This window comes from Pleuronectes platessa, chromosome 11, assembly GCF_947347685.1.
Source record: "Pleuronectes platessa chromosome 11, fPlePla1.1, whole genome shotgun sequence".
Lineage (NCBI taxonomy): Eukaryota > Metazoa > Chordata > Actinopteri > Pleuronectiformes > Pleuronectidae > Pleuronectes > Pleuronectes platessa.
The window spans coordinates 15,657,975-15,685,803 of NC_070636.1; the positions used below are offsets into that span (position 1 = coordinate 15,657,975).

The following is a 27,829-nucleotide window of genomic DNA, read 5'->3' on the forward strand; positions in this document are numbered from 1 at the left end:
AATAAAAAACAAACTTTCAGCAAAGATCTGCCCAAACATCAATGTGATAAGAACGACCTAAAATGACCCATCTTCAAGAAAATGTTAATATGCTCTTTGACTTTTTAGTAAGGTCCACGTCCATGTTAACATTAAAGAATTCTCAATGACCAGTTTCTGCACAGGATTATGGAGACTATGTCGGCAAGCAGCAAGATTTTGGTGCCAGGAGTCTTCTGGTTGTGTCTGGTTTGTTTGTCTAGTTTGACGTATCACGTTGGAGCAGGCTTTGGTTGCCAGCAGGTAAACTGTGTGTGTGAAGAGCAAAGGAGACAGAACATATCGACTAATATACATAGGCTCTCTGCTTTTAGTCTATCTGCAGATAGCTGTTGTATAGAGCTTAGTCCAAATGTCATCTGGACCTAAAACACAACAAAAAGTATCGTTGTTCGATTTATGTGCTAAAATAAACTAGTCAGACTGTAAACGGTGTATTGAGAATGGAAGACCGTCTTGGAGTGTTGCCCCAAGAGGCTGATCCATTGGGCCCGGAGAGTGACATGGAGGAGGCAGGATGTTGCGGTCAGCCATCAGATGGCGATCCAGGCACTTTGGCTTCACTTTAGGGGAGCCGTAATGTCATCCATCTTCATTAACAGTCTATGTGACAAACATTCCAAACTCTGTTTAGTGTTCTTGATCATTTAAAAGTTTCCTTGCTGAATTATGAAGATAAACCCTGGTTTTTAATGACTTCTAATTCGTAATGACTTCTAAGTCTAAGTTGTTTTTTTTAATCTACAGATTGGTATGACTCAGCCAGTAAGTGAAAAAAAGATGAATGCTAAATCGAAATGATAAGATAAAAAGAAATATAGAAATAATGAGCTAGCAAGTCATTAATATGAAATAGTACATTCAAACTATGAGACAATGAGTCATGTTGTGAGATAACAAGTCATTATTCTTAAATAGTACATTAACATTATGAGATAATGAGTAATGTCATAATAGTAAGTCATTATTTTTAATGTAATAACAGCTATTGTTAAAATGTGGACTTACAGGATGTTTACTTTACAAAGTCAGGGAAACAGAGGATTCCATACACTTGTGGGGCCTGATCCTGGCAATTAAATCTGCAACTATCATTCACTTACTGAACAAAGTAGAGCAAGGACGGGTTCTTGGTGAGGAATCAGACCTTCATCATTCTCCCTGATATAAGTCAGTGAAGCATCATTTTGAAGCTGCTGCTTTAAGGTAACACAAAGTGACATAGCGCTGCTTTAAGTTTCCCCTGTGATTAAAGCAGCTCTTTGATTTAAGCATAAACCTGAACACGACTTTTGGATACGAGTGTGGAGCGCAATGTGCGCGAGTGACAGCAGCGCGGCCGCCCACTCGCACTCTGAATCTTAATTGTGTAACGTCCATTGACGACTCGGCACAATGCTGCTGCCGCCGCTGAGAGCGCGGAGGAGGCGCACAGAGCCGAGCACTGCGATCAGATGCTCACATCGAGGAGGACACAGATGGACAGCCTCGTTCAGCCGCTCGTCGCCCAGTACCTCGCCATGGGATGTCAGTCGAAAGAGAACCACCAAAACGAAAGTGCGAGTCCGGACGAGAAGGGGAAGGACGATGCGTAAGTTGGGATCTTTTTTACTCAGGCGCTACAGGTGTGGTTTTTGATCCAATGTGCTCAGCCTACATATTCAACAGTGATCTGATGATTCTAGCACGTCAGAGTGGGTTTTGAAGACTGCGTCTAACTGTAGTATTAACAAGCAGCCTTGTCTCTTGGGGCCATCCAAGTATTTTACGCACAACAGCGCCACAGGTCCAAAGCCTCCCCAATCTCACTTGTTACAACTTTCTGACCTGCTGCATTCAAGTGCTTCACGCATATTCCTTCTTGTTTACTGCTCACTTTCAACTGGATGTCCGCGATTAACTGGTATTCCCCCCCCCCCCCCCCCCCCTTTAAAGGAAGGAAATGAGAACAATGAATGGCAACATTCCGTGTGGGTGGTAGAGGAGGTGGTTTTTAATTCACACAATAGCTCTATACTGTTTTTCTTTTTTGCTACACTTCACATGTGTAATAATCTGTGGTCTCATTATAGCATGGTTTGAAAGACACACACTATATATGCTCATAGGCAAACTGAGACACACTTTTTTGCCTACATCCAACCCTCCTCTCTCTCCTCACTCCTTATTGCGTTTGCTCTTTCTCAAGTAGTGCGACTCCAAGATGCAGCTCCAGGGCTAGAGTTTCTCCACCTGGACTTCCTCACAGGTTCCACAGACCCAGCCCGGCCCAGACGGCCCCGTCCAAATCCATGATGCCCCTGGGTCCCCTCACTAAGGGGGCGAGCTGGGAGGGCATCATCCAGGCCTGCCTGCAGTCCTTTGGTAAGTCCACGCTGAGCTGGCTCTTTAGTTTACACAGATTGCACAGCAAGTGTAGGTGTGTATGTACTGTTGCAGTATATTGTAATCATGCAACTCTAATGATGTCTTTGTGAAGAAGAAGTAGAAGAAAGACACACTGGTCTGCAGTGCTCGTCTGTGCCAGGCTGCAAGCCTCAATATTGAAAACCTTCCTTAACGGCTGATAACATGAGTTTCTATGAAGCTTCTGTTTTTCTCACTTCTTTTTCTGGCATTTTGGCACAAAACTCTGACAAGTTCGGGCAGGACCCCTCAACAAGAGGAGGGTGGTGTTTTGCATTTGAATGGAATCTCCTTATACAACCAAGTTTGGTAATGTTTAGTTTGGTATTTTGTCTTTTGAGGAATAAATATCTCCCAGTGAAGCTGGTCTGATATGGTGAAAATGTCCTCCATGGTGATACGTTTCTGCAACTATTAGACGGCCATGGTATTTAACGATCATTGTATTATTAGTCATATTTAACTGGATGCAGGATTAATAGAGGGATTTTTGTTAGGGGAAAAAAATCACAGCAGTGAGCATTGAGTAGGCTGGAGTTTGGATCAATCAAGCGATGATCATTGGCCTCGTCAAGTTGTCTGGAGGGCTCTCAGAGTTATGGTGATTGCGTCTCTGAAGAGACAGGCATTCAAATGGTCGTTGCCTGGTTACACAAATGGAGCGGGAGCATTGGAGAGGGGTGACCATGGGCTGCACATAAAATGACATCCCATAACAACATTTATCTGTAGAGAGGCAGACACTTAAACTACTGACAGCCTGTCGCTCATTTCTGATTCACAACGGAAACAGGAGTAAATCAGAGTTAAGGAACACCATCGTACAATATCAAAAGATCATTTCACTGTCACGACGCAAACAAACTGGATTCATCCGAACATGCTCCAGATACGATCAATTGTGTCATGACTATGGTTTGTCATGACTTGGGTTTTCCTTGAATGGCCTCTCCTGATAAAACTGTGCTCAGCCCTAATGCTCCTGGCCCACATCACAGGCGAACCCCTGAGGTCAGGGGCTCCTGCCACCTTTTCAAATGTGAGCGTGCACGTAAGAGCTATTTGAAGGATAACCCGATGGCTGCTTCAAGCCCGGCTGAGCCGAAAGGTCAGCTCCATGAGCAGTGGCCCTCAGATGCTGGCCCAGCCTTTGAAATGCAGAGCGCTATGAGGTGTGGATCAATAGCTATTGACATCATCACCCTCTCTCTCTTAGGCCGCACTGGGCTGTGCTTCACGCTCTGATCATACTCAACTTAACTCATGTAGCCTCTGTACAAGTTGCATATTTATTTGACATTTTTATTAATTGGTGACATTTATAAGACGCAAAACAGTGGATCCAGGTACTTTCGATCAGACTGTCATGTTGCAAATGTGTTCATTGTAATTGTTTTTATACTTATTATAGATTTCTACTAATATTATCAATGTAGAGATAATTTTAGATGCTTTTGCTGATCAGTCAAAGTTTGGGTTCTTATTAGTACCTGGAAAGGCAGAGACAAGATGTTTCAACTACTCATGACTTAGTTCACTATTCAAAACCATTACATTAACTATAGTGGTTTTCCTCTGTTTCAGCTGATTATTCTCTACCTTTATCCATGTATATTTTAAGACGTTTTCCATTATTACATTGTATCTTATCTTATATGTATTAATCCATTATTACCTCCACAGAGGAGAGTCGGTTTTCAAACTACTGGACAGATGATCATATAACTTGGTTGAAGGAGGTTTTACTGTATGGGTCAATAAATAATTTTGATGTGGTCTAGTATCAAGGGGCGGATCAAGGAAATGTTCTTACACATTGAGAGATAGGGCATTATTCAACACTTTCATTGATTTCTCAGATAATCATTTATGGATCTTCATGAAAAAAAAAACTGATATGTCTAGGAGTCTGTTATTTGTGTGTGTAAAGTACGGTGCAGACCCAAAGGAAAATCAGGATCTAGTGAAAAGTATTTATCCATAACTTTTTAATCAATCTATTTTGACCAATGACCAATTATATATACAGATATATTTAATGGACTTGACTTAGCAAATCATCCAAATGATTTGTTTGCAAATTATATTTTCTGTTTTATCACAACAGTTGAACTACTCTAGGAGAACTGAGAAAAATAGCCCTGGTTGGGAATCACTTCTCTAAAGCATGCGTGCATACAAACAGTATTATCCATGAAGCGAGTGTTTTGCACAGTGCGCAGGGAGATAATCATCATCCTGCATCTGACTCTAAATCCTCTGAAACAAAGGGACCATCCAGACGGATAGTGTCTGTCAAAACAAGGAAATATCCACGAGCCACACCAAAACCTGCATGTGGCTGATGAGCGTCTGAGATAACCTCAGAAGTAGGCCAGGCTCCGCATGCCCTCGGCAGTGTTTGTTTCCATACAGTATCGCACAGCTCCAGTGTAGCGGGCGGCTGTAGCTTTCCTAATTTTCCAGTCGCCAAACAGACGGTCCGGAGGGGATTTCCTCCTGCAATTAACCCTGGGAGGGTTAGTGGTTGGAAAGTTGTGAAAAAAAAAGATGGAGCAATTGTTTATTTGACAGGGAGTCATGGCTTCCTGTTGTGCGTTTGCCACAGTACTGAGTCTGGCTGCTTCACACCTAATACAAACGAGTACATTGAACTAAATCAGGCAGGTGGGTTTTTCTTTATGCACATGTTTTAACTACATCTGCGCTCTGCTACTTTACAAGCCATGTATTATTGAACACAAGTGAACGTTTCACTTCTCTTTTAGTCTCCTATTGTCTCAACTGGGGAGTCTACTGGGTTTAACTGGAAGCTGCTGTATCTAGCAAACAGAAACACACCCCATGCAGGATATGCGGGCTGGATTAGTCAGCTGCGGCTGGAGTTGTGAGTTGCTCTCAGATAACAAAGATTAGAAAACATGTTGCCATAGCGTCTGAGGTATTTCCAAGGTGATGTGGTTTAAAAGTGGGTCCTCAGATGCCTGATGTCCTCGATACTGTCAAGATACTGTGAGAGCGCAAAGTGATACTCAGCTTGAGGAAGATTTAAAAAGCTTTCAATATATTCTCATGGTATACTGTATAAATAACATTTTCAAGCTACAGTTAAATGGTTTTCTTTATATCAGCCACCAATTCACTGCATGTGAGTTGTTCTTGAAAGTTGTGATCTTATGGAATATTTTGATGCCTCTTTGCCAGAGAGCAGTGACTGGGGGCGTTGTGTTTTCGGTTTGTTCATCTGTACTTGTCATTCTCATAACCAGAATATCTCTGGAACCTCTCAAGGGAGTTTCTAAGACAAACTTTCACTTGGAATCACAGAATTTGGTGGTCAACGATCAGTGTCACCGTGACCTCTCAAAAGATATATTTGGCTGCGTGACGGTGATATCTAAGGAATCTAGCGTAATGTATTGGTCAGATTCACTCACACTCGAGGATGATTTGATTAGATTTTGGTGGTTAAAGGTTATACGTCAATACAATGTGACTTCACAAGAGACATTTTTGGCCTCATGTGTGTACCCAGGGAACATCTGGAACAGAGATTCACTTGGTTGTTGAAGGTCAAAGGGCAAGGTCACTCTAACATCACAAAACAAGTGTTTGCCCAGAACTAACTATTCCTTTAATTATGAATAGTCCAGTCAAATGTCTTAACTGGATGAAGTGATGTAGCAATGACATTAAATTGAAAAGGTCCAATGGGAACTTTCAGTGGCATCACAATGTACAACAACACTTCATTACTCGACTCAACAACAGAGGGAGCGGTTGTGACCGTATAACTTGTTATTTGATTGGTTGGCGGAGGCATGATGCAACAATCATGTGGTATCTCATGTTTCAATTCAAAAAAGTGGTTGAAAATAAAACCTTCTTCTCTCTTTCTCTCTCTCTCTATGTGGGTCTCAAGGTGTCAGTTGTTGCGTAGAGTCAGATGAGACAGATAAGGAAATACGCTCTGGTCAAAAAGAGAGTAACCAAACTGTGATGTATGTGAGGAGAAAGGAAGAGGAAAAGTTGAGGGAAACAAGCAGAAGAGGTTCACATGATCAGAGGATCATTTTCAGAAACAGGCTCGGTCAGTCATCTGTCTGTGATTCGCCTGGTTAATCTAAGTCTGTGTGGATAAATCTGGAGCTTTACAGTTAAATTAAATTGTCGTCATCTCAATAAAATATTTGATAAGATCGAATTTGTAATCAAATATCAATATTTGTAATCTAATCTAATCTGTGAGTTGCTGAAACACTTTATATAGGGATATCAATTTGCTGTCCATCATATCAATATAGCCTGAAACATTTTATATAAATTATATAGATATTTTTTTTTATATTTTTCTTGTAAACATGACAAATGACTAATTGATAATCAAAGGTGTTGAGAATAGATTTGTTATCTGCTGATCTATCAATCATTATTGATATTCAGTTACCCTTTCCAGTCAAATTTATGTATTGATATTATTTTCAACCCTATAATTCAAATAAGTTAAACATTTAAATGATTACAGACAAACCAAAATATATTAAGTGTACATCTGTTGTAAACCCTCAGCCTGTATGTCCACTAAACACATCACAAACATCCATTCAGCCCCACAGATTGCAGGGAGGCTAAATGGCTGAAGCACAAGTATGAAAACACAAATGTGATGTGTCATACGCAAGATGTGATTCTCGGTTGATGTATTCAGGGGAAACCACATGTCCCCGACACAAGTTTTATTTCGAGGAGATGACATGCTGTCCTGTAATGCTGCTCCACTCTGCTGCAAAGACTCGAGTGTGTGCGTTTCTGTGTTGCAGATTCAAGCGGTTGCGTGTGCGGGAGCGGCCACTTGCTGAACATCACCCTGACCATGCACCGTCTCCTCATCTCGTCCAGTGATCTGCTGGACAAACTCATCACTCTATATCCTTCCACTGCCCGCGGTGACGCTCCGAGCGCCACAGATGATTCCAACGGTTCACTGGCCAATTTGGAGAAACCAAGAGTAACTAGGGGTCAGATCACCGGCTCCCTGTGTGCCGCTTTTGTTTCGTTGTCAACAGCAACGGGCGATCAAGCTCGTACTTGGCTTCCAACGCAGCCAGGAGCTGTCAGCGCAAAACTCTGATAGGAAAGTGGCAGTTTGTGTTTACTCCTGGTGCCGCGTAGACCCCTCACGTCTGTTATTGAGCCATTTTTAGATGCACTGTGTAAACTCCGTTGACTCTGTGGACTGTTTCTCATGCTCTTTTAATAACAGCCAGGGAATCAGAGTTCTGTTCGGTTCTGTCGGTTTCATATGTTCCACGTCACACAAGACAATTTTGTTTTGTTTTGTTGTAATGTCTGGTTACTTGAGTTGAGGGCCCGTATACTTCTATTCAGGAAAAAGCAGTGGCGTCATGAAGCCTCTCAGAGGAGCTCACAGGACCCGGAGCGCTGCCTCGGGGTTTCAGGTGTTAATTACCTCTGCCTTGTTCACATACAAATGCTCTTCAGCTATATATATATAAAAACAGACCCTCCTTTGGTTAAAGAGGACCCTCTCTCACATGAACCCACGTCACTGCGCGCAACAGCGAATGGCCCCCTCTGCTATTTTTAACCCTCTCATTCTGAGCCCAGGACCCAAAAGGATACATCATATGAATGCAGTGTGTGGGTTAGGACCAGGGAAGAGACACGGGGGCCATTAACAGCCTTCATCGCCGTCTGGCCTTGGGATTGCGTGGGCAGATCTTCTGCTCCCATGACGCAATTAGCCTTTTTATGTGCATCACTTCAAGCTGATTTCTGCCATTCAAGAGCTGTGCTGTTAGTCTCTTTATAAAAGCTGCTGCGCATAATAAGATAATACTTTTGTGTGTACTGTATATAAATTCACAGGACAATGTTGTTTTCAGTCAACAAGTGCAGAATATAGGGCAGATCGGCCGCAGCAATGAATCACAATCTTAGGGCTGACGACATTGATTAAAAACATCTTTTGAGTCCTGCGACTAAACAATGCATATTAATCAACTGTTAGCTCTTCGGAATGTGAACATGGATTGTGTATTTTCTCTTAAATTCTGTTCTTCACCTACCTCTGCATGCCAGCATGATTCATTCAGTGATGCTTATCTGGTTTCTGCCTCATGCAGTTGCCTCCTCCCACATTTCCAAATGTCACTTGTTTTCCTTTTAGTTGAGTTTCTATAGTTTTTTCTCAGTAGTTGTTAGTCTGTGGGAGAGAACCATATGCTAATTTGTACATATCTGTTGTGCATTACGTCTGAGATCAGCCCATTCACTGGTGAGATACTTTCACCTAAATCCAAAGTGTGGCTGAAACTTAACCACTTTCCGAAAATGACACAACAAAGAACAACAACTCAGAAAGATCTGTTTGTATTATTCCTTTACCAAAGTCCTTACATTCAAAACAGCGATGGACAATGAGCAGGCAACAGAGTGTCAGAGGATATGCTATCTCATCAGGTCAGTCTAACACACTGACACATTGTCAGAGTCTGTCCCTCTCTGTGTGTTTTCATCAGTCATATATCATCTCTGATCTCCAGACACTGGATCCAGGAGTTCTGGATGATGTTCCGCTTGCACCACAGCTTGTCAGACAGCATGGAGCAGTTCCGGGAGCTGATCAGGGAGCAGGGACAGGAGCATCTCTGCTCTCTCCTAGAGACCAAATGGATGTAAGTGTTAATGTCTGACCAGCTGGCGACTGAGACACGAGGTCTACATGAGTCTCAGTTGTTTGTTCAGTCGTGGAAAGTCCTGAGATCAGATACGATCAGGAAAACAGACAAACCTTTAGGCTGTGGAGGTGGCTTCAGAGTAGATCTGAAGGTTTTGTCACTTGCTTGATATCAGACACAGTTTTACACTTTTTGATTGTCCTTTTCCAATTGATGCTATACGTCACATTTGACAACACTGCTAACAACTGTTTCACTGTAAAGTAAACTCACTCACTCTCTTTTTTAGAAACTTTGATCTATAGAATGTCAGAAAACTATAAAGTATGTGTTGCAATTTCTTAGGCAATATAACTTGATTTCTTTGAAAAAAAAAACCTCTAGACTTCAAAACCCAATGATATTTAGTTTATATCCTTGAAGGACTCCTTGAAACAGAAAATATATATTTTTTAGATATTTTGCTTTAATGGTTTTTAATGAACTTATCCAGCTTTATTTCAAAATTTTCAACTAATTAATTTACTAATTTAGTTCTTGGCAGTATCATTACATGAATTATAAAATGCAATGTGCATTATTTCTTGCCTCCTTTACTAGCTGCAATTTTGTAGTAAAGCGGGAGGTAATTTTTTTATTACTGACTTTGTCATGAGGCTGGGTGACAAAACAATATATAACAATATAATCTTTACCAATAGCAATATAACTAAAGTCCAATATATATATCAATACATCATTTGTATTTCTCTGTCCATAATGAAGAGTGTAAAGCCACAACCTTCACTCAGGAGCAAAAATCTGTCTTCACCATTCTTTCGTGGTGTGTTGTAGAAATGAGCGGGATTGGTCGTGGAAGGCCAGCCAGAAGATGAAAGCCAACAGCAGTAAAAAGAGGAAGGTTTCTCTTCTTTTCGATCACCTGGAGCCCATCGAGTTGGCCGAGCACCTGACCTTCTTGGAGTTTAAATCTTTTTGCAGGATTTCAGTGAGTACACACGACCATGACAGTTCAAACATGAAAAAAAAACACTTAGCATTTCCTCCTCAGGGGAAATGCCTTGCAGTTTCCGTGCAGCAGTTAACTCTCCTGTCTCTGATCTCTCCATCAGTTTGTAGACTATCAGAATTACATTCGCAGCTGCTGCATGAAGGACATCCCTGTGATGGAGCGTTCCATTGCACTGTGTAATGGTATCTCCCAGTGGGTTCAGCTGATGGTGCTGAGCCGACCGACCGCTCAGCTGAGAGCTGAGGTTTTCACCAAGTTTATCCACGTTGCAAAGGTAGTGGTTGAATCAACCCATCACTATTTCTGCTCTTACAATTTCTGTTCCTCACTTAGCGAGAAAAAAAGGGAACCATATTTGACACTTTTCTCTCTTTGCTTGCGTCTACGTGTTATTGTTCACACACATTATTTAACTAATGACTGCCTATCACACTGTAGACACCATAGATGCTAAATAACTGGTAGTTGCATAATGCATATTCACAGAGAATTGGTAATGAATCTCAAGAGCTCTGCTGCAGCCTTTTAGCATATCCAAAGATTTTACCAAAAGAAAAGTATTAACTGAATGCAAGCTAATGGAGCCGCCAAGCAGAGTGCACTCACACATTGAGTTAGTGGAAGTGGAAAAGAGAAACTCGTGACAGTAGCTGCCGATCAGACCTTGTCTGCTAAAACCACTTCAGTATGAAGCTGCATGCGACCTGCCGAGAAGGTGATGTGCTGGCGTAAAGGAACCGTTAAGCATGCTTTTACTCTGGAGGGGCCTCTTGCACTGTAACACTAATGCACCAGACTGCTGCTGCTGCTGCTTACTGCTGTCAACCTCAAGTCCCAAGAGTGTGGGAACGAATTTCACACCATAATGCTCCAGCAACAGCACGAATTAGAGAACTGAACGAGAGGGAGAGGCACTTTCAAAAAGAGAGTGAGATATCAGAGCATAAGAAAAGCCAACACTGTAAGTGGCTTATGTAATGGCAGTGTTGTGAATCATATAACCAGGGATACCTGGAACAAGTTTAATTGTGCGTGTTTATATGTGTGCGCGTGGATAGACTGATGCATGTGTTTTTATGTGTGTGTCCTCTAGAGTCTCCATCTTATGCACAACTACAACACATTAATGGCAGTGGTTGGGGGCCTTTGTCACAGCTCCATCTCCAGACTGAAAGACACAACCTCGCACGTACCTAGTGAGGTCACGAAGGTAAACGACAACTAAAATCCTACAACGAGGACTTAAAAGCTGAGTCTCATTTTATTCTTTTGAAATAAATACTGTTTAATCCCTAGATGCTGAACGAGATGACTGACCTGCTGTCCTCATGCAGAAACTATGACAACTATAGACAAGCTTACAGCAGGTGTACAGGTTTTAAAATCCCAATCTTGGGCGTCCACCTCAAAGACCTTATATCCGTCAATGAGGCCATGTCGGACTACGTAGAGGACAACAAGGTCAACGTCCAGAAGCTCCAGGCCATCTACAGCCACATCAACGAGCTGATCCAGCTCCAGCAGATCCCACCCAGGCTGGACGCCAACAAGGACCTTGTCCATCTGTTGACGGTTGTTCACCATTCTGTTTGTTTTTTAAAAACTATTATGAAGCTTTGTGTGAATCACTGCATTGCATTGAACGCAGGCACAGATGCAAATGAGGGTGTTACAGCATGTGGATTGTCTGCCCCAGTGTGGGTGGGATGAGAGACTAGTATCTATGAGTGTGTGGGTGACAAACTGAGTGTGACAGAGTGAGTTGAGATTGCTGTATTGTTGTGTTATCTGTGCGCTGTGTGTGCTTTTTAATCGTACTTAAACGACAGAATGCCCATGAACAGACAATAGTAGCCTGTGACCCGATTGGCCTTCATCAAAAACATGTTTCAAGGAGAAATGTGGAGACACAAAGAGCTCTTTCTGTTTTCTGTTTACAAGCCATGTGCTGACATGTGCTCGCTCTTTCCCCACAGCTGTCCTTGGACCTTTATTACACAGAGGATGAGATCTATGAATTGTCTTACACCAGGGAACCCAAGAACTGTAAAGCACCGGTGAGTGATGAATAACATGATGTTTATGTTCTGTGTTATCTACCAGTAGATGGGATGTAAAACGTGTCCGTAGAGTGAAAATGAAGATACAGCAAGTGATGAATATTAGCTTAGCTTAGAGACTGTTGGGGAAACAGCTAGCCTGTCATTTGCCAGATACCCACCTAACTAGCTACAGGGCAAACGGATAAAAGCAAAAGATGAAAAAGTCTTGAAGAATTTGGTATTTTGGGGATGGCACTTATTCACACTCTTGAGTAGTTGAGATTATCGATAGCACCCTGGACACTAAATATCCACAGCAATACACTGTATATAAAGATGGACGATCAATCCCCACTTTCTCCAACTATCCAGAAATGAATCGTGAGTGTCAGCCGTCAACCATGAATAAAAGAACCAAAAATGACAGAAATCATCTTTCTGAAAAATTTGACTGATGTGTAGTTTGACTTTATAGTTGGTCCATGTCCCATCCACAAGCATGGAGGAGGCAGGGTTTATGGCCTATACTGCAAACAGCCAACAGGTGGCAATCAAGAGACTTTGGCTTCACTTGTTGGGAGCTGTCATGTTGCCCATCTTATTAACAGTCTGTGGCTACACCTAGCAACCAGTTAGCTTGGCTTTTAAATTTTTTTTTTTATTTGTCCATTATTTAACTGAGTTTCTTCTGCTACTGATGAGCACTCTCTACATAGATTTAGTCTCAATGAATTGTCCAGATAATATTGTATATATTTATAATATATGTCATATTGATTTTTAACGACTTACACATTAGCCATCCACCCCCTCAAGACCTCCTGTGGTTGTGGAGTGGGGATCAGGAGTGGCTCCCAAACCGGACCGCCGAACCATCAGCAAACATGTGCAGAGAATGGTGGACGTGAGTGCTTCTGTTTTAAATTGTAGCCTCCGCATAGCTGCTGACTAAAACTGTTATATAACTATAATATTTATTTTAACTATTCTTCTGCACGCCGTCACGATGACAGCAAGCTCTTGTGGCCATTGTTCACGATCAGGCCAGCACCTAAGGTTTTTTTTCCTCTTGTCTTTCGCAGTCTGTGTTTAAGAACTACGATCACGACGAGAACGGTTTCATTTCTCAAGAGGAATTTGAGAAAATTGCTGCTAGCTTTCCATTTTCCTTCTGTGTCATGGACAAAGAGAAGTGAGTGTTTAGCAGGTCACACACACACACACACACACACACACACACACACACACACACACACACACTCACACACACAGAGACAGGGCTCATTTGTGACTTCAGAGGAGAGGAAGCCAAAGTGATATTTTTTCTGATGAGCGGAGCAACAGGAAACACATAATAGCTGCAGAACTAACCATACCCCCACCACTAACTTTTTTCTCACACACGCCCTGTGCTGCATGTGATTCCTGAACATGAAAACTATCACAGATAATGTTACCATGATTTCACATCACACAGTGACAAAGTGGCATTCTATGTTTAGCACACGGTGCAGATGAGTGGGTGCATTCATAAATAAATCAGGTCCAAAAATGTCTGTGGAAAAGTAAAATCATTTCCAGTCGTTTCCTCTCTTACATTATACTGTGTGTGTGTGTTGGGGTTGTCCAGGGAAGGCCTCATCAGCAGAGAGGAGATCACAGCCTATTTCATGCGGGCCAGCGTCCTCTGCTCCAAACTTGGACTTGGGTTTGTCCACAAATTCCAGGAGACCACTTACATGAAGCCCACCTTCTGCGACAACTGCTCAGGATTTGTAAGTCAGCGCACAAACTCAAGAATTAAGCTGTTTGAGACACAAACACTGTTGTACTACATCACTGCAAATACCATTATCACATTTAATCCGGCTTATATTCCATAATTATTGAGTGTTTTTTTTCTTCTTCACAGTTGTGGGGTGTCATCAAGCAAGGCTACAGATGCAAAGGTAGTTGTTGCACTTCAGAGCTTCGTTTCTTTGACAATTGTCAGTATCAGGCTTGGTTTTCAAGCCGAGGAGTTGTAGACAGTGTAGTGCAGGTAAAGGGAAGCTATCTTAGGAAGGTGCCCTGTGGTTTTATATGTTGCATAAAGCGAGCTGAACCCTGCAGCACATCAAATACAGAATGTTTGCAGTCAGAACCACAATCTTCGCTCCTCCCCCAACCTTCAAAACAGACGAGAACTATTTGCAGTGAGCATGCAAAGGTCTGAGCGTTGCATTTGCAGAACCGATAGTGTTCAAACAGAAGTCAGTTTGTCAAAGTTGGACTGCCGCTGATTCCTGTTCTAACATGTTGCACATTCTTCTGCTCTGCACAGACTGCGGAATGAACTGCCACAAGCTGTGCAAGGACCAGGTGGCGTTTGAGTGCAAGAAGAACGCCAAAGTGTCCAATGCCACAGACAGTCCTACACCGAGCTCAACGCCCGTCACCGCAGGCACCTATGAGGGTGGGTAGGGGTGATGGGGTTCTTTCGCGGAATTATATATATGTATAGAGTCCCGTTTATACACATGCTATTATTAATCACAGTCACAACAAATACAAATTATGAAGACAACAACTTGCATCTAACAGGGAAATAATCACTAAATCTTTATGCTATGTGCCATCATGTGAACTGTCACAAATGCCGTATTGGGATTATTCTAGAAATTGTGCAGCCACTGCCTGGCACACACTGCAGCAAAATGCCCCAAATCATAGTTTAGGTATCTTCACATTAGCTTGCAGCATCTGAAAGTAAAGAACATCAGAGTGCAGGGTCTACAGTCTGGGTGATTTCCCTCCAGTCGTTTCATTTACAGTAATACTGAGACACCCACCTGCTGCAAGAAGGCTATTGTATTCAGAGCAGAAGTACTTTCAGTTTTACTTAAAGGGGATTGGCACAACAAGAAACATCTTAAAAACACAGACTATATTAACAGCCCCTACTATAAATGAAACAGAGGGTTTGGTATCTATAGATCTATAAATTACATCTCTATCTTGATGTTTTGTTTTATGGTTAATTTATGATAATCATATTACACTTTATTTACCTTGCACTTTCCCTAACAATGTTACAAAGTGCATTAACAAGAAGAAATAAAACCTAAAAATATAGACTAAAAGAACATTAGCCACAAGAGATAAAAAACATTTAATCAAACAAATGCAAATCAAACATTGTTAAAAGATTTCACAAAGGGGAAGGTTTTGAGGTGAGATTTAAAAGAAGAGGTATTGTGTTTTGGTTTTGGGGAACAGAGACATTAAGTGGGAGGGGGGTTGCACTTCCATGCTGGAAGAGACCAGCATGGCTCCAACTGCAGATCTGTGATATTTGGCATTTAGCATAAAGTATTATTCTCCAACATGAAGATTTTAAAGTTTTAATATCTCTCATTAGGAATAATAACTTCCTGTCGCACTCTTCAGGTTCAGAAGACTGTCCCTTCCCCTATCCAACTGATGACAGCAAAGACTGGAGCCCGGAGTCCCCAGTCACCTCCATTCTGAGGCCCCGGAAGGTCCACAGCTGCACCCAGACAGAGGCGGCTTTCACTGCATCCCCCTCAGCCAGTCGCCCTCAGCCTGCACTGTTAGTCCCAGCAGTGCCCCCCCTCACCTCGTGTCCCAGCCCGGTACCCCAGAGGAAACACTGTGCCAAGTGGGAAAACAGAGCTTCTGTCATGCAAAAGCCTAAAGAATCAGAGGAGGAGAGCAAACCTACATTTGAATCTCTAGATTCGGTGCGTATCAAAACCAAAGTTTCCATTTTTCTCTACACGGTTCTTGAAGGCACCTCAGCTGTGTCAATACAAATCTTCTGTGTCTTTCCCAGGACAACCAGAGGCTGCAGGAAGACAACGAGACACTACGGAGGAAGCTGAAGGAGACCGAGCGGGAGGTGGAGATCTTAAAGACGCTGCTGAAGAGACACGCTCTCCACCCTGTGGAGGAAGACTCCTCATCCTAGTCCTGTTCATACAGTTTACTGAGCCTCCTCCAGGGAGACCACTGCTGCCCCCTTATGGGGGCATGCATTACATCTGGATTCAATATTTGACTTGGTGGTCATTAACAGTGCAAGTAATTTATCTGTGTAAAGAAACCTAGACAACCAGGCATCAGGTGGTAAACAGTGGGAAACAATGCAATCAAAAATATATTCCAAGCAGTATGGCACCAATAATGAGGTTAAGGTTTTTTTTAAGTGTGTATGCTTAGTGCTGTTAATACAGTTTACCAATTTGATACGAAAACAAAACACACACCAAAGCCACTTTACAGTATGATGATGCTTAAAGGCTGAAGTGTTACCTTTACAGAAGTGAGCAGAAAGAGTCCCTTGTACAGTTTTACAGGAAAATTGCAATTGGCTGAGCCCATAGAGTAGTACCAGTTGGAATTGAGTTCTGTGAAAAGTATGGGAACATTGTATGAAGGAGTGACGTATTGGAGTGAAAATATAGCTAAATGTGTTGATCAATTTTTGATCATTTAATGGCCTTAGACATTTATGTTGAACATAAAACAGAAATGAGGGACCGCAGTGAACTGTATGCAGCGAAATATCTATCAAAAACAAGTTGTGCCATGTATGACAGATGTGTTATTATAAATATTATTATTATTATTATTATTATTAGAGATGTTCCAATACCATTTCCTCCCACCCGATACCAAAACCAATACCTGGACTGCATATCGGCCAAGACGAATACCAATTTGGGACTGTCTTTGTTGAATTTATTACGTCATTCGAATGTTTGTTTCCAAAGAAATCTGCTGCTCTTCTTCCTTTTCCCCCATTTGCGTTGGTGACCTCCTTTTGCTCTTTCTTATGATTGTTCCTTATGGGATTGCTAGAGCTGTAATTGGGGACAACCCTCGAAATCTTTTATACATACATGTCGCTGATTTTACTTGTGGGACTTTGCAGTGAGAAATATTCCCAAATTGCTGCCATTTTAGCTAGCTGGCTAGCTGGCTAACGCTACACTACCAGAAATCACTCCTTTCACCTCAATGTCAGTAAAGCATAACTGCTGTTTTAATGTGGTGAAAAAGAAGGGATTTCCAGGAAAAGAAAAGGGAAGTTTTATCTGCGTGAATCTAATTTACTTATTTATAAGTCCTGGTATCGGATCTACATATATTTGCGGACTCGCCGATGCCCAACCTGGCATTTTTGTCTGTATCGGAGTAGTTTATGATGCTATTAGAACATCTAGTAATAATAAACTAATAAGAGCCAATTGATGATAGCAGCAGAATGAAATATCAGCACAGTCAGAACGGCCTCAACAGCACTGAAGTTAGCGCTGCGTTCATATTTATTGTCTCAAACACTACACAATGGTTCAAAGAGTGAGATAAATGAACATTTTGTACAGTGTGCTGGTACTTTCTGTGAATTTTTTATGCTTGTGTGTGTGTGTGTGTGTGTGTGTGTGTGTGTGTTGGCATCATATTGATACTTTCTATTTTTATCGTGCAGCCATGTCATTCAATTACTGAGTGGTCCACTGTAGCAGTGTTGTGCCCTGATTGGGAGTGGAGATAGATGTGTTTGTACTATGTATAATGTTCTGTATATATGCACTGTGTCGTCTTAGTTATAGGTCCCCCCCCCCCCCCCCCCCTCAGTATTGTTATCTTATTGTTATAATAAACTGTGTGAGTTCTATATAAAACAATTGCCTGTGCTGCTCTGCTTGACCACTGGAGGTCACTAAAGCCTCATAATGTTCCTCCAGCGTCTTGTTAATGATTGCTGACTTCCAGTTTCCAGATGCCCCAGGGCCTGCACTGTAGATGTTGCACTCTAATTAGCTGTGTGTGAGACTGTTGCTGTCAAATTAGAGAGCAAAGGGGGATCAGAGTCAGACACAACTTTAAATGAGTTTACTTTTACTGTAAAGTTAAAAAAAAAATATTTAAATGAAATAGAGGAGACATTTCTTTACGTCTATAACGTGGATGGATGGATTTGTGGAGACGTGAACCTTTGAGGACCGGCTGTGTGTCACACCTTTGACTGGAGACTGTGCCAATCTGCCCGGTCCCCTGGGCTCTGCTGCTCGTAATGAGTCCAGCTCTGCAGTTAATGTCGGTCGATAATGAGAAGGCGACTGTCTGCAGCTGGAGAAGCACACAACCAAACCGTTCACTTAATCCCTCAGATTCTCTGCATTTCTTTAAGAAGCTCTGCACTGCTATTCTTGGCGCTGTCGGACATTTCTATAGATTAATGTGACTCTGATATTGTGCGTCTTCATTTCTTGCAGCTGTAATGACTTGTTGCCTCTAGACTGGCTGGTCAGTGAGCAGAGACCCAGTGGAGGAAAAATAAGGATCGTCTCTGATGCGTAACAGCAGCTCCCCAGCCTTGCCTTGGTGACAGCTAATTTACTTCTATTTGAAAGTGACAATGCAGCTGCAGGAGCATAGCAGGCTCCATGCTCACTCTAATGCTGAATAATTTCCAATATCATGGCCGGCTGAGGGAAATTGACAGAGAGAACACGCATTAAACTCGAGGGGATGATGCCCTACCAAAGGCCGCTTCTTCCTGCGCCTCCGTCACAGCTGTAGCACAAGCTTGAGAGGAGAAATGTATTTACCCTGACATATTAGAGCAGTCATCCTAAAGATAAATATAATCAGTCTAAAATCCATTTACAAACCCAACGGAGAATGTAAACATAATTAATTGCGGTGGTTTCGAGCCTGAGGGAGATTTCAAGACGTATGATGGTTAACTCATCTGCTGCATAACTTAGCAATCCACACACTGAGAGCAAAATATGACACCTCAGAAGTCAGTCTAATTACAGTGTGCAGACAGATGATTTATCACCCCGACATCAGGGCACTTGAGGGAATCGGGCCATTGTGAGATCCCCATATTTAACTGAATGTGCTCAGTCTAATGAACACACTCCAAAACTAATTAGGAAAGATGCGGAACATCCCATTATGTTCCCCTGAAAGCTGAGTCTAGGACACGCAGAAGAACACAAAAAGAACACAAAATGTTACACAGTGCAAACATGGAGAGGAGGAGAGCCGGTGGCGGCAGGAAAACAGAGACGCCACATTAATTCCCTTGATTATTAAAACAAGTTCATTAAGTTCCAACGATGGCCACAGGACCTCAGTGGAGGAGCAGAGGAAGAGAAACTGTTAGTGGGAGGGGAAAAAGAGGAAAAGAGACATTTTGAGAGAATCTTCTGGAGGTGGTTTGATAATTGTGTGACGCCGCGGTGAGTTTTTTAATTAACCTTGATGATAACAGATGAGTGTAGCAGGAGAAGGGCCGGGCAGGAGAAACATCACCGCTCTGCTGTGTCTCACTCTGAGACCCCTTTAATAATCGAATCATGTAGCTTTAGAATAGATTCACGTCGCAGCTCCTCTGCGTCGTCCACATCCACACAAAAGAAATAGATTCACTCTGACTGTTTTCAGTCGTGACCTCCGGAGGGTGTCGTGAGAACGGGGTCCAGACTTTCTCCGATGGTTGCCTTTTACTTATGACCAACACAGCAGGTGATTCTCTTGTGGAGATGTTTATTTATGTGCTAGCAAAAATACTGTACTATAAACATTTGGACATATCCGAAGTAATGTTCTGGTTAAAATGTTTTATAGAACCTTGACGATGAGCAGTGAAGAAACCATTTTCCTATGTTCTGGTCTATGTAGGATTTGTGACGTCTGATGAAACCTGCTCTAACGAGACCAAACAATGGCAAAAATAACATGAACCAGGTCGGGGACCGGCCATTGTTCTTTGGTGGTATTCGACACCGAGAGAGTATATAGCAATGAGCTCTCTTTTGGGCCTATCACTGCCCACGTTGTGGGCCCTGGTTCATGAAGTGACATTGGTCTGTCTCAACACTAATTACACAGATTCAATACAAGTTTATGGATTCACACACTCAAATGATTATCACAGGTTTCTCATTATCTTTGCACTCACATTAGTAAATAACAATCAATCATTTTGGTTTTTGTACACCGCTACATTGCGACACCACTGATGCCATAACCCAGCTGGGTCTTGGGGGCGGTGCACGGAGGAGCGGTGTAGCAATCACATGATGTGATCCGTCCACACTAAGGAACCCGGTTACACAAATGCAAATATGAAGCGATCAAAGTTCACCAAACTTGCTGCGCATCAGGAAGTAAATGTTTTATTCACCTGCTAGCTTGCACAAGTTGGATTGTGAACCACGAGGTCAAGGTTTAACACGGAAACATTTGCGTATGTGTGACTGGGCCCTAATGCAAATATTTATCAAAACAAACTATTTTCTCTGCATTTGGGCCTCATGTCCACACAAACAACATTTCAAGTCATTAAAACTCTGATTTTCTTCCAAATTGCATATTTAAGCAGCTGTAAACCGTTATCTCTACATTCGCTCAGCACTTCTAGCTCTAATTTCAAGTTTCGAGCTGAATTTAGCGTCTGCACCACATGACCAGCATCTGCCTCGCCTGTATTACCTGTACATAAGCTTCCTGAGCATGCTCACAGTGTTGTTCTCTGGTATCTGTATTCTAGCTATATTTATTATGTTTTTGTCTTTGATTTACCTTGTCTGCTGCATCAGTCCTTCTTCCTGGTTAAATATAGAGGCCCAGCAAATAGACCAGATCAAGTTCTAGATCAAGATAGGGGGGAAATGGCATTTCTTTGTATGATGTTTTGATTGTTGTCTATGTTGTTCCCGACCTATTGTTTCAAACAGTCTGATCAGCCAGTTTATATTTCTTCCTCTCTTCTCCCATTTGTTGGGTTGGATTTTTGAGTTGATGTTTTGTTTGCAGTTTTTTCTTTTAAGTAGGGTTCTGCTTTTTACTAAGTGTTCTTGTGAATTCTGAATTCCTCAGAATAAAGATGTGCACCCTAGAATGGGGATACCTGACCGTAGCCCATTGGGAACTGACGAGTCGGGCTGGGCTCAGACCGAATTTTGTGTATCATGACAATTTAATAGCATATAATGATTCACATCATGAAAGAGGAAACAGGACACAGCTTGCAGTTACATGCTGTTTTGGTAATGTGAGATTTATGTTAATACAGAATTCACCAGTGCAGCTGCCAGAGTGATTTACGATTGATGTGCATTTCGCTCTTATTGCTCCTCAAGGTGAACTTTGCTGCAGTGTGATGTGATGGGGAACAAACAAAAAAAAGCCGTTGTAATTGTTGCATGAAATAAGTGCTGCACGTGTGATCACAAAGTTGAATTGAAGAGCAGATAGTTCAGTTGTCTATGTCTTGTTTCATGTTTTATGCAGTAATCATAGTAGCCAAGAAGTTATGCTGCCAAATAGCAGTATGAGGTTTGATGTAAAGTATGTACCCAAGCCAAGAACAGAAGGCTGTGTGGTAACAGAACACAGACAGATTGCAGAGGAGGATGTATTGATGGAAAAAAGAAATAAGAATGAAAATGGAGGGACAAGAGCAGAGAGAAGAGCGGAAGCTTCAGCGTTGGAACAGCCAGGGCGCCTTTCGACTCGGAACAGAACCCTCTGAAACAACACAGTCCAAGATCAAGGAAAGTCAAGCAAAGCACCGCTGCAGCAAAGGGACAGATATAGAGCGAGAGGAGGAGGCAGCGGTAGGAGGAGAGTGAGTTTTCCCCTCGCTGAGAATTCCTGATGAAGGTGAGTAACACAGAGCAAATGAAGCGCTCTGTCTATATCTGAACCCTCCAAACTCAACATCTCCTTCTGTTTCCGCGGAGCTCCGAGACACAGTTGGACTCCCCCGCCTGCCTAGTGGGAACCTCAGTCTGCTGCTCAGAGTGCAGCAGCTCAAAAATAGAACGCGCACTGCAGATCACTGAAACCAGAAATTACCTCACTTGTCTGTTTTACAGGGTCATTAATCAGAGAAGAAGCAGAAGCACCTTGATCTGCAGGATAGGTCATAGATCCTTCCTCCTCCATGTTAAAGGATTTGACATAAACCTAAAAGGTCAAGGTAAACAAATAAAATTTCACAGCTAAATGTGGTGTGACAGAGTCTACAAAGTGCTGTGACAGGCACAGGAGAGGCAGGATGCTCATGGGCCAATCGCAAAAATTCACTTACTCTGATGCAAACAGTTGATACAAAAAAAGCAATAAGAGGAGAGCATCGCGTAAAAGCAGACATTTCAAATAAAAAGAATTGAGACAATAAAAAGAAGTTGGCATTACAGCAGTAAACATCACAAATTTAAAAGACAGCATCACATAAAGGAAAGTCTGTAAAAATGGGTTTTAAGAAGTGATTTGAAAGAAGTCATCTGTAACCCTTATCTCCTCGGGCAGGTCGTTCCAAAGCCGAGGGGCCTTGATGGCAGAAGTGTGGTCACCTTTAGACTGAAGTCTCGGCTATACATAGATACATGTAAGAGAGAGTGCAATTTGGTGCAGCTTGATTGAATTTAGGGGCACTGAAGAACCTTAGCTGAGATATGTGCTCTACTTAGTGCCATTCATAGTTTTATATATCATTTAAAATATTTCTAATATAATGCCAGTGGTATTCTTCAGCACAACAGAACAGATGACATCCAAACATCAACTTTAAATTAATAACCCCTCTCAGATTTCTTCGTGCGCTGGCAGGACATTATTGTTTTCCTTGAGGCAAGACCTCTACAGCTGCTGCACCTCATTAGCATACACCAGCCTGTGGACGTGGTGTTTGCACCGCGTATCTCCACAAACAATCACAGCTCACACCAGTGTGTGCGTGTGTGTGTGTGATCCAGTAGCGGCAGGAGACTCATGGTGGATTTCATCGAAGTCGACCGAAAGTAAAAACAGTGAAGACAAATTTAATTACCCGAGCAATGGTTTTTACATCGGGCACAGTGTGATGGCACATGAAATGAATCATCTGCAATAAGTGCTGCACGTCCACTGACTGCATCCCTGTAAAAAGTGGAAATACAAATCAGATGCAACACCATGCTATTAGAGAAAGGCCAGAAATTCACTGCTAGCATATTTCCAGGCTCTTGATTGAACATTTCGACCGAGGAACCATTGATATTCACCCCAGCATGCGATGTGTTAAAGCTGCAATCAAACCAAATCATGCTCAAATTTCAGGGACCACAGATTCTGAAACACTGACGTAGAGCTGCGCTAATTTGCTGAATGGAGCCTCATCAGTGCATCTGTGTATAATGACGAGTTGGACACTGTAGCAAAAACACAGGGAGTCCATTTCCTCACACCATCAGCCCCACACCTCTGCATCGCGGCTGGATGAAACAGCCTCAGGGCTTTAACCAAGGCCGGCCCGCTGCTGCTGGTCGCTGTTGGTCGACCAACTTCTGCTGCTTCCTCCAATGACCCTCGCAATGAGGACACGGCCAGGCGGACAGACAGCACCGTCTCAACAAAATGCCTGCAGGACATAGTGACATATGTACGTTGCACATCACGACAGGAAACCATTGATATCACTTACTGCTCTAGGGCGATACATCACTTAAAGGTCAGAAATAGAGATGGTTCAATCATTCCTTTGCCTTGTCGACTCCGTATTCTCTTTGAAGGTCACGTCCCTGAGATAAAGAATTGGACTGTGATCCAGCATCATTCCTTATATATATTTTTTAAAAGCTGGTTTTATTCCATTGCATGGTCTTTGTGCTACAGGTGAGGCAAGCAAAGGGACACTTGTTTACAGAAGTTAATCTGGGATGTCTTTTGTGTATGTTGATTTGTACTGACAGTCTACTGGTTAGATTCATGAGTGAGAGATTCCTCTGTCATCTTTACCATGGGGGAAATAGACTAAATAAAGATGGACGATGCATCTTCACTTCCTCCCGTTGTACAAAACTGAACCTGAAAAGTCCCTGGTACAGATTCTGCCATTTTTGATGAAGCTAATGCTGAGGCTAGCCTGAGCTGTTAAATCTGGCACAAAGATCAAATGAGGGGAAACAGAAAATGGATGCACACTCTGGGTCCAGAGAGTGAATCCACTGCTGTGGGCCCTGAAACCCGTATTCTCTTGAATGACCTGCAAAGTCCTTTTCTATTGAAGTCAATGAGAAAAACTTGATTTACAATGTCAGTAAACACTTACCCAAGGTATTGCTATAGTCTAAAGGCTGGTCCCGTTTAGAGTCAAATAGATGATAATCATGGTATGCATTTGGGCATTGATACCGTGTGATTGACAGCCAATACTGTCCAATGGGTGCAGGTCACAAGATTAGGTGTGTGTGCATTGTCCTCGAGCTTTCAGCTGACTGTCCACTGGAATTTAACATCCAGGAACAAATGTGGTATCGATGTTCTCAACTAACTGTCAAAAATTGACTATTTCCTCATGATTTATGAATTATTAGATTATTTAACCAAATAAACACAAAGGACATTGGTATCATGGCTGCTTTGAATCAACAACACAACACCACACAATGATTCCTGGTTCATTACTAGACCGACCTCCAACCTTTGTTCCGCACCGTAATCGTCAAGGATCACCTTTGCTGATCCCTGGAGTCGTCAGTGTGATGGGCTCAATTTAATTTGGGTCAACCTGAGAGGAGTCAAACACATCACAGACAACTCCCCACCATCTGTCAGCAGCCGACCCACAGGGAGCAGCCAACTGTTCACATTAATGTGATTTGATGCTTCCGTCACCGCAGGCATCCCCGGAGAGTGACCATTAGCCCTGCAGCCGGTTTCTTTAGAGCAGAACAATAGGAGCTGAAAGGTGGACCTCAGGTTTTTTTCTTAGAACTGGAGCAGGTTTGATCAACGGGCAAATCAGAGACACACCTGCCACGATCAGTCATTCATGTGAAATTGCTGCGACGAGGTTACGGCTGCACCGAGTCAGGGGGCCGCTCGCAAAGGTCCGATCTCTCAGTCGACCCTTTCAGCCGAGGTCCCGAAATAGGGCTGATATCTGACCTTCTCTGTGGCGCGCTGCCTGCCTGAGCAGAGGAAGCTCACAGATAATGTGAGTCGACAGCTCAGACCTGTGCAGCCACTGCTCTTCATTTATACATGGCGGCGCCCGGGATCCAGTCCCCTGGTATCTCAGAAAACTTCAAACTCTCACATCTTTGTGAAATCACTGAATGCACAAACTGAGCAACCCACCGCGCATACTGCCGACTTCTGGGTAGTCAGATAAATCCAGATGTGCAGGTGCACAGTTATAAGTGCACTTCTCCTCAAGTGTATACATTATTGTCTGCAGTACTTTTGTGTATTTTTTTCTTATTCAAATTTTATCAGCGCGCCTAACAAATCTATATATACGAAGTGTTGTTTGGGCTTTGATCAGTTATGCAATTAGATACAAGCGTTTCTTATATATGAGATTGTAGTGGGAGGTGGACAGAGAAAAAGCAGACAACAGAAATAATGAGCAAACACAAGGTCACATCTCAGCCTCAGTTCACAGTGTCTCTGGAAGAAGAAGAAACTTCTCCAGCCAACATTGGAAAATATGTGTGGAAATTAGATAAAGTATTTCCTACTTTTTCCAGCTAATTATGAAACTGCCATTCTTTGTTGTAATGTTGCTATATTGTTTTAAGAACACATAAAAAAATCTATTTTAAATTGATCATTACACACTAATGTCTCATCTTGTAATGTTGGTGTGACAGAGATATTGTTGGTGAGTGTTGTAGACTGTATGTCAAAGTACGAGTCAAACTAATTTTCTCAAAGATTGTTTGTGTCGACACTGGTGTTTTTTCAAGTGAAATCTTTCTGGTAAGTCTGGTTTTGATAAGTTATTTCATACTAAGTGGGATGATATGTAATGATTGACAGCCGAGACTGCCTCAGGATTGGTCAGGTGCATGTTTCAGCAGGATCTTTATACCGCAGCTCCTTCCAGTGATCGATGCTCTGCAGACTGTGGCTTCAAATGATATCTTCAGAGCAAGATGGCGACAATCGTATCTTGGATATTTTGTGTTAGTTTCCGGATAGAAACTAACACAATCCATCTTCATATACAGTCCATGGTGCAATCACACATTTTAGCTAATATTTATAATTCGGAAACGTTAAGAATATAGGATTAGGAATAGGGATATTCCACATCTTGTCCTATATTATATTATATTTATCATGTCTACTGTGGTCATATAATTAATTTCTTCAATTGCTTATTGCCTTGTTACATTTTCCCCATATTCTTATATTCCATCCTGTCCTATGAAAACAAAAGAAAAAGGAAACAAAATACTGTGGGATAAAATAGTTTATCTTCCATATATGTGATTTCCGGTTCCTCACATACTTGCCATTTTTGCATCTTGGTAATCGAGCGTTCAGATACAGGAACCTCTACATGGAGCAGTGCCATTTAGTAGCTTTAAGTTTAATATTAGCACTCGTTGCTGCACAGCTTTATTGCCTCCAGTCTGGATGTATGCCCACACCATCTGTACCTCCTAATGCCTCTTCAGAAAAGTGAATTAGCTGCACTAACCCAGATAACCTGTGCAGGTTCACCCTCTGTGCCCCCCCCCCCCCCCCCCCCCCCCGCTCTATCTCATACTTGGTCACCATGGTTACTTTAGGCGTCACTTTGTTTAGTTATTTTAAGAAACTATCATGGCTATCATATAGTGTAGCCTACCACACACACACACACACCTTGTGGGACGCTGCTCTGTTTGTTATGCTGATGCTGTCAGTTACATAATGTTTGACGGGTGTTAATCTCTCGTATGGTAAATACAGCATCAGGCCATGATGTAATGTTCACAGTAAAAGTCATGATTGTTAGATTACAGTGTGTAACGTACAGCAAATGAAGATTTATACACACAAACTCAACCATCCTCACTAAATAATTGTTATAAATTGTATATTGCGTTCATATGTGTGTATTATATATTATATGTAAATTATATATAATCTTATCGACAGTCTCTTCTGATGTAGGAAAAAATCCACATATCCAGTGAAATATCCGATCATCTATTGGATGGATCGGTTCTAAGTGAAGCGTATTTACTTTTCTTCCATCATCACTACGTGGTTGATGTGCGCAATTTTAAGTTTTAAATCTCGTCTCCCATATATGACATATGTAGACACTCACATTCTTGTCTAAGTGAATGCTCGCTGTGGACTGTCGGAGGAAGCTGAAGTACCCGGAGAAAACTCAAACAGACACGGGGAGAGCATGCGAACTCCACAGAGAAGAATCCGAACCCAGATTCAAACTAAGACATGTCTTGCTGTGAGGTAACAGTGCTAACCACTGGACCACTGTGCCACCCATCATGTAATGTAAGATAAATAAAAGCTACCGTTTATTAGTTACTTCTAAACATGGAAAGAAAACTGATGTACAACTTGTCATTCTGAGCCTGATCACTCTCGGCTGTAAAGAAGAGGAACATCATCTATTGATTAAAAAATGTGAATATCTCATTGGTTTTTTATTGCTTGCTTTCAAAGAGAAAACCTACATGGAACTGTCTCAGCAATGATTCACAGTGCCACAGTAAAATAGCATGTCCACCTCTGACTCACAGTCAAGTGGGAAATAGGTCATTATGAAATGAATGAGAGATTAAAAAGGACCTGATTAAATCTCGGTCCAA

The 27,829-nt window shown here is 42.1% G+C and overlaps 1 protein-coding gene across 2 annotated transcripts; it reads left to right on the forward strand.

The window, feature by feature from the left end:
- The first annotated feature begins 1,411 nt into the window (after positions 1–1,411).
- Positions 1,412–17,857, forward strand: LOC128450836 (RAS guanyl-releasing protein 1). 2 transcript variants are annotated; one of them, XM_053434553.1, is made up of 17 exons: positions 1,412–1,630; positions 2,231–2,403; positions 7,266–7,371; positions 8,866–8,928; positions 9,012–9,143; positions 9,981–10,134; positions 10,259–10,432; positions 11,252–11,368; positions 11,455–11,730; positions 12,135–12,215; positions 13,000–13,104; positions 13,283–13,392; positions 13,831–13,975; positions 14,113–14,149; positions 14,524–14,655; positions 15,630–15,943; positions 16,036–17,853. In XM_053434553.1, exons 1-17 carry the CDS (start codon positions 1,494–1,496, stop codon positions 16,168–16,170), a joined length of 2,391 nt encoding a protein of 796 aa, XP_053290528.1. In that variant the 5' UTR covers positions 1,412–1,493; the 3' UTR covers positions 16,171–17,853. The 2 variants fall into 2 exon arrangements, with proteins under 2 accessions (XP_053290528.1, XP_053290529.1); XM_053434554.1 differs by having other exon boundaries at positions 1,439–1,630; positions 2,228–2,403; positions 16,036–17,857.
- The last annotated feature ends 9,972 nt before the right edge of the window (positions 17,858–27,829 follow it).

Bases quoted from the DNA above. Each gene is read 5' to 3' on its own strand.
- LOC128450836 (XM_053434554.1), top strand. From the start codon at position 1,494: ATGCTCACATCGAGGAGGACACAGATGGACAGCCTCGTTCAGCCGCTC. The intron at 1,631-2,227 runs GTAAGTTGGGAT...CTCTTTCTCAAG, and splicing joins GAGAAGGGGAAGGACGATGC to TAGTGCGACTCCAAGATGCA. The intron at 12,216-12,999 runs GTGAGTGATGAA...CTTACACATTAG, and splicing joins CCAAGAACTGTAAAGCACCG to CCATCCACCCCCTCAAGACC.